This window comes from Gymnoscopelus microlampas, assembly GCF_963454915.1.
Source record: "Gymnoscopelus microlampas genome assembly, chromosome: 12".
Taxonomy (NCBI): domain Eukaryota; kingdom Metazoa; phylum Chordata; class Actinopteri; order Myctophiformes; family Myctophidae; genus Gymnoscopelus; species Gymnoscopelus microlampas.
This window is the reverse complement of record NC_139949.1, coordinates 30,383,494-30,399,886: the sequence shown is the minus strand read 5'-3', so window position 1 is coordinate 30,399,886 and position 16,393 is coordinate 30,383,494. Positions and strand designations below refer to the sequence as shown.

General features: G+C 41.6%; 1 protein-coding gene across 4 annotated transcripts in view; it reads left to right on the top strand.

Annotated features, from left to right (window-relative positions):
- The window catches only part of mink1 (misshapen-like kinase 1), a 31,019-nt gene that overhangs the window by 1,373 nt on the left and 13,253 nt on the right, over positions 1-16,393 (top strand). For 3 of the 4 annotated variants that reach the window (XR_014601986.1, XM_084074682.1, XM_084074684.1), the window contains exons 2-17: positions 4,039-4,104; positions 5,808-5,990; positions 6,103-6,213; positions 6,850-6,940; positions 7,101-7,231; positions 7,322-7,376; positions 8,298-8,376; positions 10,842-11,017; positions 11,173-11,242; positions 11,350-11,560; positions 12,541-12,648; positions 13,322-13,408; positions 13,816-13,989; positions 14,160-14,330; positions 15,846-16,112; positions 16,293-16,372. Coding sequence is in view for 3 of the 4 variants with exons in the window: in XM_084074682.1 (XP_083930808.1) it covers positions 4,039-4,104; positions 5,808-5,990; positions 6,103-6,213; positions 6,850-6,940; positions 7,101-7,231; positions 7,322-7,376; positions 8,298-8,376; positions 10,842-11,017; positions 11,173-11,242; positions 11,350-11,560; positions 12,541-12,648; positions 13,322-13,408; positions 13,816-13,989; positions 14,160-14,330; positions 15,846-16,112; positions 16,293-16,372 (2,060 nt within the window). In the remaining variant the exon portion in view is untranslated. The remainder of the gene's footprint in view (positions 1-4,038; positions 4,105-5,807; positions 5,991-6,102; positions 6,214-6,849; positions 6,941-7,100; positions 7,232-7,321; positions 7,377-8,297; positions 8,377-10,841; positions 11,018-11,172; positions 11,243-11,349; positions 11,561-12,540; positions 12,649-13,321; positions 13,409-13,815; positions 13,990-14,159; positions 14,331-15,845; positions 16,113-16,292; positions 16,373-16,393) is intronic. The other variant, XM_084074683.1, reaches the window with a different exon arrangement.

Here is a 16,393-nt window from a genome sequence, read left to right as displayed (position 1 = left end):
ATTGATTCAAGTGTTGAACACGGCCTTTTTTATGTGGTAAAAAAACAACACACAAAGCTTGGGATCTCATAATCAACGAGGAATAAACATGCAATGGCCTGCTGCAACATCTACATGTATGCTGAGTTGACATAATACTACGTGGATAAACACAAGAATGACACAACACAGACACAATCCTTCCCAAAGCATTTTGGAGAACCACTGCCTGCCATGATCCCATTCTGCCCATTAACACTGTCTCCAGCCCTGTCATTGTCAACCACCACTGATGTATTAAATGCATATAACACAGGCCTCACTCCTTGCTTACATTTTTCTTAGTTTTGGTGGAGCTTTCTATTTTGCATGTATGGCTTAAAATTTGCACCAGGCACAGGCAAATGCTGGTACATGTTGGATATGAAATGCATTTCACCCCTTGTCAATCACAGATACTTTGTTATTCAGTTGGCTTTCTTTCAAGTTTTAATCTCGCACTGTATGAAGACCTCAGTTTCACACATTCACATTTTGTTATTATGAATAAATTGTCTGACTATTAACAGTGTATAAATGTTGGATCCCCTTCCACATGTTGTAGGTGTGCACTACAGTGCATCACTCATACTTGAAAGGAAAGTGCTTTTTGTGTATCATAATTATTGGCCACATTTGTGTTTGCTCGCTGTAATTTATTTAGTGACAATATCACTCTGAGTGTTTATGGTGCTTGCTGAGCCGCTCTTTTGAAGGGGGCCATCTCCATCCACTTGGTAGAGTAGGCGGTACCCCTTATGGCCTAATGCCTCACCGAGACTCATCGTGTCTGAATATCATGTACAGTTAAATGCAATTTTAAAAAAAAGATTAGCAGTTAAATCTAACTCAAAATCACTGTTGCTTCTTTGGACTAAAGAATGTGGAAATTCATTTTGCATGTCCATGAGTGAGATGGACAAAATCAAATATCATGATTTGACCAAGTACCTCCTCGATTGATGTTGTAAGGATGACTATTGGTGCTTTCACAAGATATTTACACTCATCAATGTCTATACTGTAATTACTATGTATGTGGGTAAAGGCAAATAGGACAGTCGAGTAAGTTCAGAAAATGAAATCACTACTGTAATGCAGCCTTTAAAAGACATGTCATATCACAATATTGTGATATCCCAAATCCCAGATGATACGTGTCTCATATCACTATATTGATATAATATTATGTTGCCCAGCCTTATCCATCAGTGCTAAATCCATAATTTAAAACCCTTGTGTAACAAGTCCACGTTTATGAAGAACAGTGGCTACAGATTTTGGGTGTATTTTCAGGGAACAGTTTTGCATTCGCTCAAAAACATTCACACCTGGGATCTACTCAACAACTACAGTTCAGTGTAGTTGTACAACACTACCATATTTGACTTCTGCCACTCACAAATCCATTCAGCTTAAATGCCATTATTGCTTAACAGCAGATGTGAGTAACCACTAAGGAAGTGACAATTGGATCAATGCATACAAAAATGCTAGAGAACAACAACCATTAGACGAGGCATTTGGCATTAATATGTATGATGATTTGTATTTTGTATAATAAAAGTGATGTTTTATGAAAAAACTAAAAACAACAATGAACAAAAGGGGTAGGTTCTAATGCATTGAACAAAAATGATTGCTTTGTTCCCTACAGACTACAGTGTTACTACAGTATTACACAACAACCAGTCCATTGTGTACAGTACATGACAATAAATTCATTGTACACAATCGTAAACTTTATTTCAATATAAATTGTACCTTGTCTCAAAATGTTTGAACTCATTCTTGTGGAAGCAAGTTATGCCTTTATGTCTGTTTCAGTTTTAATGTCCTGTAGTATGTGAAGCCCTGTGCAGCATTAGATTCAAGTAACTGTAAAAGCCTGTGCATGATGAATGACTTTCTCTTTTCTCCTGGGATTTTCCATTCAAATGTTTCAGTAGAGATAATTCATTAATAAAATACTAGCTACGAGACAAGTCACTAGCCCAAGCCTAATGGCAATTATACAAATGTATAACACTTTGGCCATAGTGTAAATCACGCTTAACCTTCACAAGTTCAAACAGAGATACTGGCAGGGCATGGAAACAGTATTGTTATGGATTGTCTCAAATTATATTATAAACCATTTAAATCCAACATGATTTGAGGGGGAGGAATTCAATCTGTAAAAAAACAAGACAAAAACAATAGATTTGTGATTCCGTATCTTCCATGTCATTTGAAACTTAACATAAGTGCAAGAAAGTTTTCAGTTTCACTAACTATCTGGTCAATGGAAAACAAAGTCTGTTTATTGTGGTGGCCTGTTGCCAGGCATCAGCCGGAACTGTGATTGCATCAATAACTGACAAAATATTATTTTATTTTAACCCATGAATTTTGCCGTCTTGTTATGTGAATTCGTATGGATGGTTGAGCATATGTGATACAAATACTTGGCATTTGTTGTTTGAAGTTGCGACACATGATCCTGCTAAGAAAGCACATATGCCTTCCTTAGTTTGGAAAAATGCAGTTAACTATTTAAAGATTCTTATTTCGAGATGTATTAAAAATGATGTAACACTAGATTGAGTCAAACATACACACAGACTGTTTTTGAAAATTGTGTAACAAGATGGAGGATGCTATTGGACATCCACTAGTACCAACCTGACACTACTATGTAAAGCATGTGTGCCCAGCTACCCTATGGAATGCTTTCAAGACCTCAGAGTCCATGCCCTGATGGACTGTGGTTGCTCTGAGGCCCCAGGATAGGGAGGATACAAATATCTTAATATTTATTCCAATCTCAGTATCACAGTTTGCACACTATGTGTGGTGTGTAAAGTTTAGCATGACATATATTATAATATACAGTCTAACTCCCATTTCATTCTCAGATTTCCCATTACATTCTCAGATTTGTTGGGCACACATGCTAATTTAAGAGTTTACTAGAGACTACACAGATGTATAAGAATTTCTCATTATGTCTGTGTTTGGTGGAAGGATTACAACATTTTATTCTGCTCCCCAGTGGTTTTGCCACTTGCTTGTCTATGCACTTTTTGTGATCATTGTTGACGGTGTGCTGCTGGTGCAATCCTCCATACTCCTTTTACACAGCAGCTCTACCCTCCCCCTCTATCACTTGATTCCCTCTTAGCCCACTCTCCGTTTTGGATGTGGGTGATGCTGCCGCCTCCGTCTTTCCACCCTCTGGATAATTGCATTATCCTCTTCCATACCTTCATTCTCTCATGCCTTCCATCTCTTCTTACCTCTTATGTGTACTTGTGCGTACATAACTGCATGCTCAACCCTATGGCTATTATTTGTCTTGTTGTTCTGAAAAGTGGGTTTGTTTCTGTGAACACACAAGTCTGGGGTCGTTTCACCATTTAACTACCAAATCTGTCTTAACGTATGTATTATAAACCTCCTCCTTCAACTGAGCCCCCCCCCCCCACATTGTCAAAATGGGAACTGGGAATGTTTGAAAAATCTGGATGTATGTGGGTAAAGCGATGATAGGATACGTCATACTATACATTGTAAACCCAGTGCAGCGGTCCTGCCGCCCACACATGAGAAATGGTGTGAAGGTGGAACTGTTGGGTCTTTTTTCCATTCCCTCTGGGGGGGGGGGGAGATTATGTAGCCTATCAAGTTATAAAGGCCATTATTAGTGCCTTTGTGAATGTGATGTCAGTGGTTGGAAAAATAAAATAAGCAAAATAATCTTCAGAGAGGGCCCATATAGTCAAATACTTATCTTAGAGGTGCTTGTCTTTATATTCTGTAAAAGGGAAAAAACAGCTTATGGTGTATTTTAAAACATACAATTCAAATTTAAAGAATCATTTGAAATGCCACATTTTGAACTACAGGTTTCACTCACAGACATGAATTCTGCAGCATTCTGTATATTCTGTTATTCTATATTTTGGTGTGAGCTAATGATATATTTTTAACCCTGTGTATCTGTCTCTGTCCATCTGATTATTGGATTCTCTCCCTCAGGATCCAGCAGGAATATTTGAGCTGGTTGAGGTGGTTGGCAATGGGACCTATGGGCAGGTGTACAAGGTGAGACATGACATATTGGGGGCAGTAGAACTCACAGTATGTCTAGGAAGAATGAGGTGGCAGGCACTGGAATATTGAGCAGTTTAGAGCTCAGATTGAGCCCACCTGAGTTCCTCCTCTATAATCAGCTATTATCTACAAGGATGCCCTTTGAGATTATAGCAGTTCGGGCGACCTGATAGGGGTTAGGGGGCGTAGCACATAGGCTCTGATGCCTGACAGCGTGTCCCCTGTTCCTAGTTTTGTTCTAGCCGGACTATTTATCACTGCATGTCTCTCCCAGACCCTCTCCCTGTTTCCTGTCTCTACATTGACCTAAAGCAGAAGATCACACCTGTTTAATCCATGTTTTAGCGAATAGTAGTGATGACAAGATAAGAAGCTTTATCAGAACCTGTGACACTGGGGAAGCAAAATGTAATGACATTATTACACAATATAGTATGTGAATATGTAGCTTAGATGATCCATGACCTCAGTAAAGTTGGATTTTTATTACATACGATACTTATTATATTTCCTGTATGGCTATTTTGTCTATTAATCCTTTTTATTACTCTCCGCAGGAGAGTTTTGTTTTCACTTTCTAAATATGACACACCGATTGGTCAAGCCTCACGTGACACGTGACAATACGGTGAAATATTGTATAAATACATGGCGTCACTTTGGCAGTGTCTTTGCCACTGCCAAAGTGAGGTAAGACAGGAACCATCACGAAATGGCTGCATGGCTGATACATAATTAGCAAATAGGACAGATAGGACACTTATATAGACAGGAGGGATATGACACTTACACAGACGGATAGGACACTTACAGTACACAGACAGGACGGATAGGACACTTATACAGACAGGACGGATAGGACACTTACAGTATACAGATAGGACGGATAGGACACTTATACAGACAGGACGGATAGAACACTTACAGTATACAGACAGGACGGATAGGACACTTATACAGACAGGACGGATAGGACACTTACAGTATACAGACAGGACGGATAGGACACTTACAGTATACAGACAGGACGGATAGGACACTTACACAGACAGGAGGGATAGGACACTTACATAGACAGGACGGATAGGACACTTATACAGACAAGACGGATAGGACACTTATACAGACGGATAGGACACTTATACAGACAGGACGGATCGGACACTTATACAGACAGGATGGATAGGACAGTTAGAACATAAGAATTAGAACATTCCCAACATTCCCAACACAAGTCTGGTAAGAGTGAGGTAAGACAGGAACAATCATGAAATGGTTGAGAAATGGCGGATACTGTAACAATTGGATAGGACACTTACACAGACAGGACGGATAGGACACTTACACAGACAGGACGGATAGGACACTTACATAGACAGGACGGATAGGACACTTATACAGACAGGAGGGATAGGACACTTATACAGACAGGACACTTATACAGACAGGACGGATAGGACACTTATACAGATAGAACATTCCCAACAGCGGAGAGTTGTGCTCCGAGGAGCACTTTTTTTAGTTACAATTACATTTTATTGTTATCCACACCGTTGAGAAAGCTTGAAGTACAATAATTTCACTGCCTATAATTTTGTTACAAGCTGTATTTTATGTGACAAACACTTGGATTTTACACTTGTTTGCTCTGATTGACCACATTAACCTTCTCAAATCTGCTCCCCTTCAATCAGGGCCGTCACGTGAAGACAGGCCAGCTGGCTGCCATCAAGGTGATGGATGTTACGGAGGAAGAAGAGGAAGAGATCAAAGCAGAGATCAACATGCTGAAGAAATATAGCCACCATCGCAACATAGCCACCTACTACGGTGCCTTCGTCAAGAAGAGCCCACCAGGACACGATGACCAACTTTGGGTCTGTCAGCGTCTGTGTTCATGGCCATAATGTTTTTAGTTTTGTCTTTATATGGCATTATATGCTACTGTCATTGTGCTCACCAAGTTTCCTTGCCCTTTTCTTCCTGAAGCTGGTGATGGAGTTCTGTGGGGCCGGCTCAGTGACTGACCTGGTTAAGAACACCAAGGGCAGCTCTCTGAAGGAGGACTGGATCGCTTACATCTGCAGAGAGATCCTCAGGGTGAGAACGTAGACACATATCAGCATGCTGCTGCTTCTAACTGACCACTTTGCAGTGTTGCAAGGCAGGCAAAGAATGGGAAAAATGTTGTCACTGTCAGGCGGAAACCACCAAATACGTATGTCCAAAACCGTTTCTAGGTAGTAGTCACTTAATAGTTTTCATTGGTTAAATATTTCTATAATACCCCAGACAGACTTAACCTGTTTCAACCTGGCATCCCTTTTGGGAATGTCAAATTGTATGTAGAACTACGTGCGTTGTGAACCTGTACATTGGCTATTGTAAGGACATTCGTGCGACACGGTTATACAACAAAGTATAAAATGGGGCATTCAATTCTGAAAAAATATACCAGGTTTCTGCCCAACAGTTACGGTATATTGTCATTCAATTTTGAAACTCTGTTACACATTATGGTTGCAGACCGCCTGCTGTCATTTTACCGTGATTTGTCATTTGATTTATTCAAAAATCTTCCAACTACAGTAATACTGTCATTTTGACACTTCGGTCTCCCGGGCGCTATCAGCAGTCATCACATTGAACAATATCCAAAATGTAAAACACAGGTCTTGTCTGCAAACATTTATGGAATGGTTACCAATGGGACATGACATCTCTCTCTGTACTCAGGGCCTTGCCCACCTCCACGCCCATAAGGTCATCCACAGGGACATCAAGGGCCAGAATGTGCTGCTCACAGAAAATGCTGAGGTCAAACTTGGTAAGTTGATGGATTTGTTTGCAGTTTGTTAGTGCTTTTATTTTTTTAAGTTATTGTTATGACATTGCTCTATAATCTATCAAAATGTAATGGGAAAGAAAGTTGTGAAACTTTGTTAACCGACGATTACCAACTATTATATATTCCTATGTCTACACAGTGGATTTTGGGGTGAGCGCTCAGCTGGACCGCACCGTGGGGCGTCGGAACACCTTCATAGGCACACCTTACTGGATGGCACCAGAGGTCATCGCCTGTGACGAAAACCCTGACTCTACCTATGACTACAGGGTAATTGCATGTCTGTATGTGCCTACATAAATGTATTATGTGTGCACTGCACTGCGAGAGAATTAATCAGCCTATTGTGTATCTCTTCAGAGCGATATATGGTCCCTGGGGATCACAGCCATTGAGATGGCCGAGGGAGCTCCCCGTAAGTGCAGACACTCACTTTGACACCTGACAGGACACATTCTGTTTATCATAATATAAGAGCTCATGCTATTATAGGACAGCGTGGAGATATTATTATACTTGGCAAAACCTTGCAGACTGTACCGTATTGTAATCAAGATGGTATGGTGGTGATCTGACAGTTAGCTTGTGGGGTAGAACCTGTCAGACTGAATAAGACATATCATTGCAGATAGATTTGTGGTCTGCTTTGCTGGGAGATCTGATCAGTGAAGAAAGTGTATAGACTTCTTGCAGACCACTCCTGGTGTGCATGACACAAACACTCTGTGAAGCAAGTCATTTAATAGTTTAATGGAAGTCTCAGCAGATGATCATTGTTAGAATTGAAAAAGGACCAAAGCAGATGTCCCATTGCTGCCTAAATATATTTTGGGTTGTCTTTACATAGTTGGATGGTTTTCATACCTCTTTTTAATTTGTTTCATATAAAGTCAATCTGTATTTCCAGTTGTAATTTAGCCAAGAAATTAAGCCATTGGATTGCCTTTGGCTATCTCAGTCACGTTGCATATGTCTAGAGACTGCCTAACAAAAGCCTATTTACTGTAGAAACTGTACAGCTAACCAGACAGGTTTAGCTACCTACCTATGCTGGGAAAACGGTGACTCATAGTCCCTGCTCTTACATTCAATGTAGCAAAAAGCCTGGGGCAGCCGTAAAGATTGGATAACAGGAGCTATAGCCATGTATACGGATTCAAAATAATATGTTTGACCATAGCTAGTGTTATTTACACACTGTAATGTGTAGCGTATGAATTCAATCTCTGCCACTACATTGATTCTCTTTGTGACTTTCTTGTGCAAACCTTACTCTTGTGTGCAGCTAAGCAAGCTACAATGATAGCTAATTTCTCTCCTGCTCCACTTTTTATAGCTCTGTGTGACATGCACCCTATGAGAGCCCTTTTCCTCATCCCCAGGAACCCCCCTCCTAAGCTTAAGTCCAAGAAATGGTGAGTGCTACAGCTAACTCTATGAATCCAAATGATATGTGACCACATTCTTTGTTATGCACTTAAAAGGATGTTATGGCCACAGTTGATCTGTAATCTTAAATGTCTCTCTGATTATGTGGAGTATAGAATAATGTCACCCTTAGAAATATGGATTTGCGCAGCTATTCGACTAAATGGTTAAACATTTTTCATCAGAATTATATAGCAAAATATGGTTTTATTCTGCAAAAAAAAAACGTTTTGACCCACAGCAGTGTTAATACATAGCAGTCACAGCTCTCACAGTCAACTTCCTGACGTGTTAAGGTATCTTATTTCCCAGAGTAACTTAAAGACAGAACTGTGGTTTTGTAATGCGGTGGCCACCTTACGGGTAAGTGTAAATACATCAATATCGTATGGCCGTCAGAATGTTCATTGAAGATACTTTTCATTCAGCGAAGTTAACTATGGTTTTCCTCACTTAAATTTCACGTGAGAAAGACTTGAGTTCCTAATTTTTGTCCGAAGTGAAACCATTGCCGGATTTCTTTGCATGCATTTTTTAATAAATTTTATTTTATAAATTAGATCGACAGGTGCTCAGTTGCAACCTTTTTGAAATGAAGTGCCATTTTTTTCTTGATTGTCACTGTGTCATATCAACAACAACCTTTTTTTCTTCTTCGGAACTATTTTCTTTCACATCAGGATATAATGATCATGAGCAATAACCCACTTATCTCCCCCAGACTCCCTCACCAGTTCAGATTTTGAATGAATGTACAATTGTGTGCAGGATGTCATTTAATTACAGATGTGAGGGGACTTAATTTAATTGACTATTTATTTTAAAATATTGTGTTTTAAACCAAAAATCCTCTCTCTCACACTTATGCCACAGTGTGCCAGTGATTACCCCCCCCCCTGTGCCAATGATGGCACCCGTGCCTAAGGTTGCCTACCTCTGGCCTAGAGCAAGGGTTCCCAAATCTTTCAGGCCGTGACCCTCCAAATCATTTAATATATATTGTGAAGAGGACCGTCTTAGCGGCTGGAATCAGTACAGAGGCACTTGTAGGGTGTAACCCGAAGGTGTATTTATTTACAAAACATGACAGACATTTAGGAGAAACATCCAGACCTGATAGCATTTGGCTTCTCACCCTCAGCTCTCAATACTCTCGTCTGGTGAAATGGCAGCAGCCTTTTATAGCCAGCTGGCACTAATGAGCATGGACTAAACCATTACACTGCACCAGTCATAGGGGTGTTTCTAAAACATATAATAAATACCTAACTAAACATACAATAAATACATGAACCTTAAAACACAAGTATTACAAGTCTCATTAACTACACAGATTCCTTCTTCACACTAAAACATCATTTCCCACTCACACAGCACATCATAACCCCCCTCTGCTATCCTGATATGGTCCAGCCCAATCATGCTGACACACACAGGCAATTGTAAGGCATTCAATCGGACCTCAACAATAAAACTTACATTGCACCTCAACCATATTGCACCTAGTCTCTATTGCACTTATTACACACATTACACTTGTCCATCATAATTGTCACACTTTAGTCTCCCCAGGTGGAACTCGTTGGCTGAGTGGCCATCTCAGTCATCAGGGAACAAATCAATGTATTCAACAATAAAATAATGACTGTGCAAAATACGTTGTGCAAATTACTAAAGTGCCAATATGCTGTGCAATTAAGTCAACTCAGGGTTAAAATACATGTGCAATATTTGTAACAGAGGTCCTCTCTGTTACATATATAATCATATATGAATTATGAATTGGGGACCCCCCCACCCTAACAAGTACTTGGTATCCACAGATAAATATTGTGAAAATAGCCAAACTACAAGCTATGAGCTTGTAGATCGGCTATTTAAAAAAAGAAAATCCTCTTTCTCAGGTAATATTTGACAATTTGGCCAACGTTTGACCTATGCATGCATAGGCAACACAGCATGATGCAGAGTTGCATCACTATCCAAGGAATCCTAAAATACATTTTGATTGTACGACCTACGGTTCAAGAGTTATAGGCCACAACGTACAGTGAACTGGCATAGCACCATCATCAGGCTTATTTGAAAATATTGGGGTGGATTGACTTGCTTGGCCTACTAATGGTTTGCAAGATTAGCTCCGGACAGACAAATCCGTCTGGGACGAAAGTCAAAAACGTGATTTCTTGTTCCGGCTTTGTTAAAACCTTTTCTTTGAACAAAAAATATCAATGAAAGCTCCATTTTAATGTCTCTTAAATTATTGGAATTCTTGCATTGGCCTTGCGTTGTTTAATGCAAGCATAGTTTAACCCTGGAACACTTCCCTCTCTCTGTCTATGCATAGGAGGATAGAGTGAAGATTCAGGGCTCTTGGTAATAACAGGCCAAATGTGCGCCCTTCCTCCTCGTGCCTCACCAGTTTTCTTCCATTAATATGCACTTCTCCCAGGTCCAAAAAATTCATTGACTTCATAGAAGGCTGCCTCGTCAAGACATACCCCAGCCGTCCATCAACAGAACAGCTCCTCAAGCATTCCTTCATCAGGGACCAGCCTACTGAGCGACAGGTCCGAATCCAGCTCAAAGACCACATCGATCGCACACGCAAGAAAAGGGGCGAGAAAGGTAAAGCCAATAACTCTCACCTCGGTGGGTGTATTGGAAATGGGCATTTCCAATGGGTACAGTGAGTCAGGGAGTAACTGAAGGAACAAGGGATCAATAGAGGGTCACTCCTCCGATGTTTGAACTTTTCTTTATTCTGTTATCTCTTCCCCCAGAGGAGACAGAGTATGAGTACAGTGGCAGTGATGAGGAGGACGAAAACCGCGGGGATGAGAGGGAGTCTAGGTAACGGCACTTCTAATTTTCTGTGTCCAAGATGCATGCTTATTTGGTCTGGCTTTCCCACCGCCGTAATGACTTAATCGTCCTCATGTCTGCTATCCTTCCTCTAGTTCGATCCTCAATGTGCCCGGTGAGTCCACCTTGAGGCGGGACTTTCTGCGTCTGCAACAGGAAAACAAAGAGCGCTCTGAGGCCCTGAAGAGACAGCAGGCTCAGCTGGCGGCCCAGCGCAGGGATCCTGAAGAACACAAGAGGCAGCTGCTACATGACCGACAGAAACGCATTGAGGAGCAGAAGGAACAGCGCCGCCGCCTTGAAGAGGTAATACTGTAGCAGAAGAATTGATCTCTTAAAGATAATACTCTAGTGCAGGGGTCTTCAACAGGGCGTCCGGGACCCTTAGGGGGTTCTCAGAGTTAGTACAGGGGATCCGCCAAATATACTTTAACCACTTCAACTCTTACATCCCTTTTCTGTGGGGAAAAGAGCTAACCAAGTACAGAGCCAAAGGTCAAGTAGTGAGGGTTAAATGTCTGAAAGGCTATCTATGAAAAAGTTTAATCTGCAACACAATTTTATGTAGTGGGGGTCCCTGCTTCATCTCTCTCTCAGCTAGGCAGTCCTTGGCCAGAAAAAAGTTGAAGACCCTTGCTCTAGTGGGATAATCAATCTCTTTAAAAGTAATGCAGGAGCAGAATAATTTAGTTCTTTTATGAGGAGAATTTATGTCTTAAAGTCATACTGTGTAACTTTTTCAATTAAACAAAAGTTATTTTTTTATATCATCTTTCACTGGTATATTTTTCACGATGGAGGATCGCGTTAGAAATATTATTGTTCCAGGCGTTAGTTGGGACCCTCCGCCGTCTCGCACGCACGCTTTGTTTACATGCACTTCCGCGTCGGGGCTTCTACAGCACGAAACATATCAACGTAAGTGGATGGAAGATATGCAGGCAATGAACGTACCGTATTTTAATAAACATCTGGCACACAATGTGTTAACAAGCAGGCGTGGTGTCCTTTTTAAGAAAGTATAATAAAATGGATTGTGTCAAGATCTATAAATCAAATGACCAAGAGTTTGAACCAGAGTAACACTGTTTTAGATGTAAGTAATCTGTGTGTGATACTCATCACTATTCCTGCAGCATACTTTTCCATCCCTTCTATTTATACTTTTTGTTTTTCAGCTGTCTGCACAAAAACAAGAGGCTTTGCTCATGAGCCAAGCCATTATAACCTCCCTTAAAACATTGCCTCTGTGCTCATTTCTCTCTACTGTCACCCGTTTCTCATAGCAACAGAGAAAAGAACGAGAGATGGTGAGGCAGCAGGAAAAAGGTCCCCATCGGAGACTCGACGATATGAGGAGAGAGGAGGATCGAAGGCTGGCTGAGAGGGAGCAGGTAACCAACCGCAGGAGACTCACAAGTGCAGTAAGCCAATGAGAGAGTGGTGTGGGAGTGTCAGTCAGCCAATCAGTGAACAGTGTGGGAGTGCCAGTTGGCCAATCAGTGAGCAGTGTGGGAGTGTCAATCAGCCAATCAGTAAGCCAATTCAGCCATCCTATGTGATTTGTTCTTGGTGGTGAAAGTGAGTAGGTTGCCATAGCAGCAAGGATCTAAATTAGTGTATTTATTCAGAGATGAGTTTTTGTGGGTGAGCTCTCTGCATCTCTTCATGCTCCTTTTCTACTGTCTAACCCCTGGTAACACAGTCTGGCATTATATCACAGTCACTGTTGTACAAAAAGAAAAGACATTCATCATCTTTATTTGCTGCTTTTGCTGTCTGCACTTCCACAAATATTCTAGAACCACAAATGTGTCTAACCGTAACACTCATACTGTGTGTTTTAAGATTTACCAGTGTGGTGTTAAATATCATTTTAACCATTGAGATACTGATAGTCACTGTGGTGAACATCTATGCCACAGTTTTAACAGTTCGGTACCAGAATGCCGCTACGTAATGGTTTCTCTTCTTTCATTGTCTCCCTATTGTACGTGGGTCTGTTTTCGTTAGACTCTTTACGCTTCTATTCCCTTTTCGTTCTTGCCTCCTTGACTTTGCCTTCAGGAGTTCATCAGACATAAGTTAGAAGAAGAACAGCGGCAGTTAGAAATCCTTCAACAGCAGTTGCTTCAAGAGCAGGCACTGCTCATGGTAACTTCTCACTGCACTGCTCTGTCTGATTCCCTTGCTTCTGCCTGCAGAAAATATACAACGCACACATTTGTATATATATACACACACACTTATCAATAAAAGCTTTACATCTAGCAATTTGAATGACTTTTGTGGTATTTTGTCTTTTACCTGTTGGATGGAACAGAATGTGCATGTTTTGTAATGCGTGCATGTACAACTTTTAATGTGCTTCCCATTCAAAGTCAGGGAGAACATTGTTGGCACACATTGTGTTTGCATTTGACTAAAAAGGAAAACCCTGTCTATGGCTGGAGTGATTGTTCACCTCATGTTGCCACTCATGCATGGATGTGTGTCTTGGATCATGACCTGTTTTGCCCTGTCCTCTATGCCTTCCTTGACTGCATTGCGTGTTTTTTCAGGAGTACAAGCGTAAACAGCTGGAGGAGCAGCGTCAGTCCGAGAGGCTACAGAGGCAACTGCAGCAGGAGCATGCCTACCTGGTGTCCCTTCAGCAACAACAGCAAGACAAGAAGCCCCTGTACCATTACAACAAAAACCTGGAACCCAATAACAAGCCCGCCTGGGCCCGTGAGGTACCTGCAAATGAGACACTCCAGCCCTTTTGCTCTTTTGTCATAACAGCATGACATAATGGCAAAATGGCCGCCATGTGTATACAATCCATTATTGGACACACTATGAAGCTACGCCGTCTGACAGTTAGGTTAATGCATGCTCCATGTTGCTGTGGTTTTCTGTTTAGGTGGAGGAGCGCAGTAAACTCAACAGGCAGGGCTCACCCAAAATCTGCACCACTGTCTCTGACACTGCCATACAATCACGCTCTGACTCCGTCAGCCAATCAGGAGGCGTTCAGTCTGCTCAAACGCCGCCGATGCAGCGTCCTGTTGAGCCTCAAGGGGGACAGGGCAAGGTGCGTGTTTGTATGAGCGTGATACAGCATGCTTTTAAAGCCAAACTAGATGTTATGAACTACAGCACTGTTTTACAAGGAGTGGTACATGGACCACAGCCAAATAATATTAATAAGAAGAATTTAAAAAGGATAGTGTATACATGTACTGTGTGTGTGTGTGTGTGTGTGTACGCGTGTCACGATACTCGACATTAACGAAAATGAATTGAAATTGACGTTCGATACAGTATCGAAATTACAAGCCGCCTTGCGTTATTTCATTATGTTACTCCTGCGCATGCTCACGTCCGAGGGAAGCTACGAGGCACTGCTGTTTTTCTGTGCATTCCGCGCATGTGTGCTTCCGACGGGGGAAAATTTAGCTGTCGGACAAGTTGACGAGAGAGAAGCCACTGGTAGTGTTGCATTGTAGCATCCCATCTGCATTACCTCTCATTTCCCCATCTGTCCGGTAAAAAGATAACGGCCAACAATACCAAACTCCCACATCATTCGACCTGTTGGTCGTGGAACCCCGTGTTGCCTACTCATGGCCCGCAAACTTGGGAAGGCAGTCATAGCCACTTGGAATGGGACGAAATCTTAACGTTTCAAAGAATTTTAACTCATCGGAAAATATCAATGACAGTTGTTAGCGTTAAACACAAAGTTTAATTATTAATATGTTAAGCATTTTATTATTCTAGATTCTCATTTGTTATGATAATTTGTTATTATTCAAATAAAAGTTAGTTATTGAGAAACAACTGTTTTTCTTTTCAAGGCACAATAACCTAGTAATTAATAATGATAGGCCTAATAACCGTATTGAATATCGCGTGATTTCTGGGTGTACTCTTCTTCTTCGGTACTCTATTTGCTTGGATCATTCACAGGCCCGGTGCAAAGCTCTGAATCTGTCTTGAGAGATTAGGTGAATCGTGACACCCCTAATATACACGCACACGCGCACGCGCACACGCACACACACACACACACACACACACACACACACACACACACACACACACACACACACACACACACACACACACACACACACACACACACACACACACACACACACACACACACAATTGTACCTTTTGTTAAATAAAAAAATATATAATATTTCAAGTCCATGAAATGTATTATTATTTTTTTTTTTACTAATCGGTGTAGTGTGGGGATAAATAGTACAGCATGAACAGACTAAAGATTTTTTATGGAGATCGAGGAAGCTGATGATGCTGAAGCCATTCTTGTCTCTGTGTCTTGGATCTGCATGAACTTAAAACTGTATTTATCAGTATTATCTCTATTTACTCCTTGTTGTTCTTCTTCTTCTTTCTTCCCTTCCCTCTTCACTGACCTCTTCATGCACTCCCACACATCTGATCTTAATACATACAACCATGCACTTACATTCCTCTCTACTGCTTCATTGCACCTTCCTGCCCCCTTTTTTTCCCTTCAACTCTGCCCCTCCACCCTTCCTGGGTTTGCTGCTGCTGTTTGAACTGCCCTCTGCAGTTCCAGATGGCGCACTTGGTCCCACTGAAGCCCTATGCTGCCCCTGTCCCTCGCTCCCAGTCGCTCTGTGATCAGCCCACTAAGACCATGTCCGCATTCCCCACTCAGGATCCCTCCCTTAACCCCTCTCCCCGCCCCATCCACTCCCGGGAGCTGGTCCGCCAAAACTCGGACCCCACCTCTGAGATCCCCGCTCCACAGGCACACCCAATCGGGGAGGACCGTGGCCCCTGGATCCGCCTGCCAGAGTCTGAAATGCCACCCAAGGTGAGGCCATCTACTAGAGAGTTGAAGGAATGTGATCATTTATATTTATTTTTCTCCAGTTGGTGAAGATGTGAAATCTAAAACATGATGTATGCATAAAGCTTTCCTGGGCTGTCTGTTAAGTAAAATAGAAGAATAGAACTGATAAATGACATTGTTAGTCTCTGATGTTTTTCTCAGATCCCCCAGAGGACAGCATCCATTGCCACAGCCCTCAACACCAACCTTACTTCTGGCATAAGGCATCCAGTGAGAGCCAGGTAATACATACAGATCAGTGG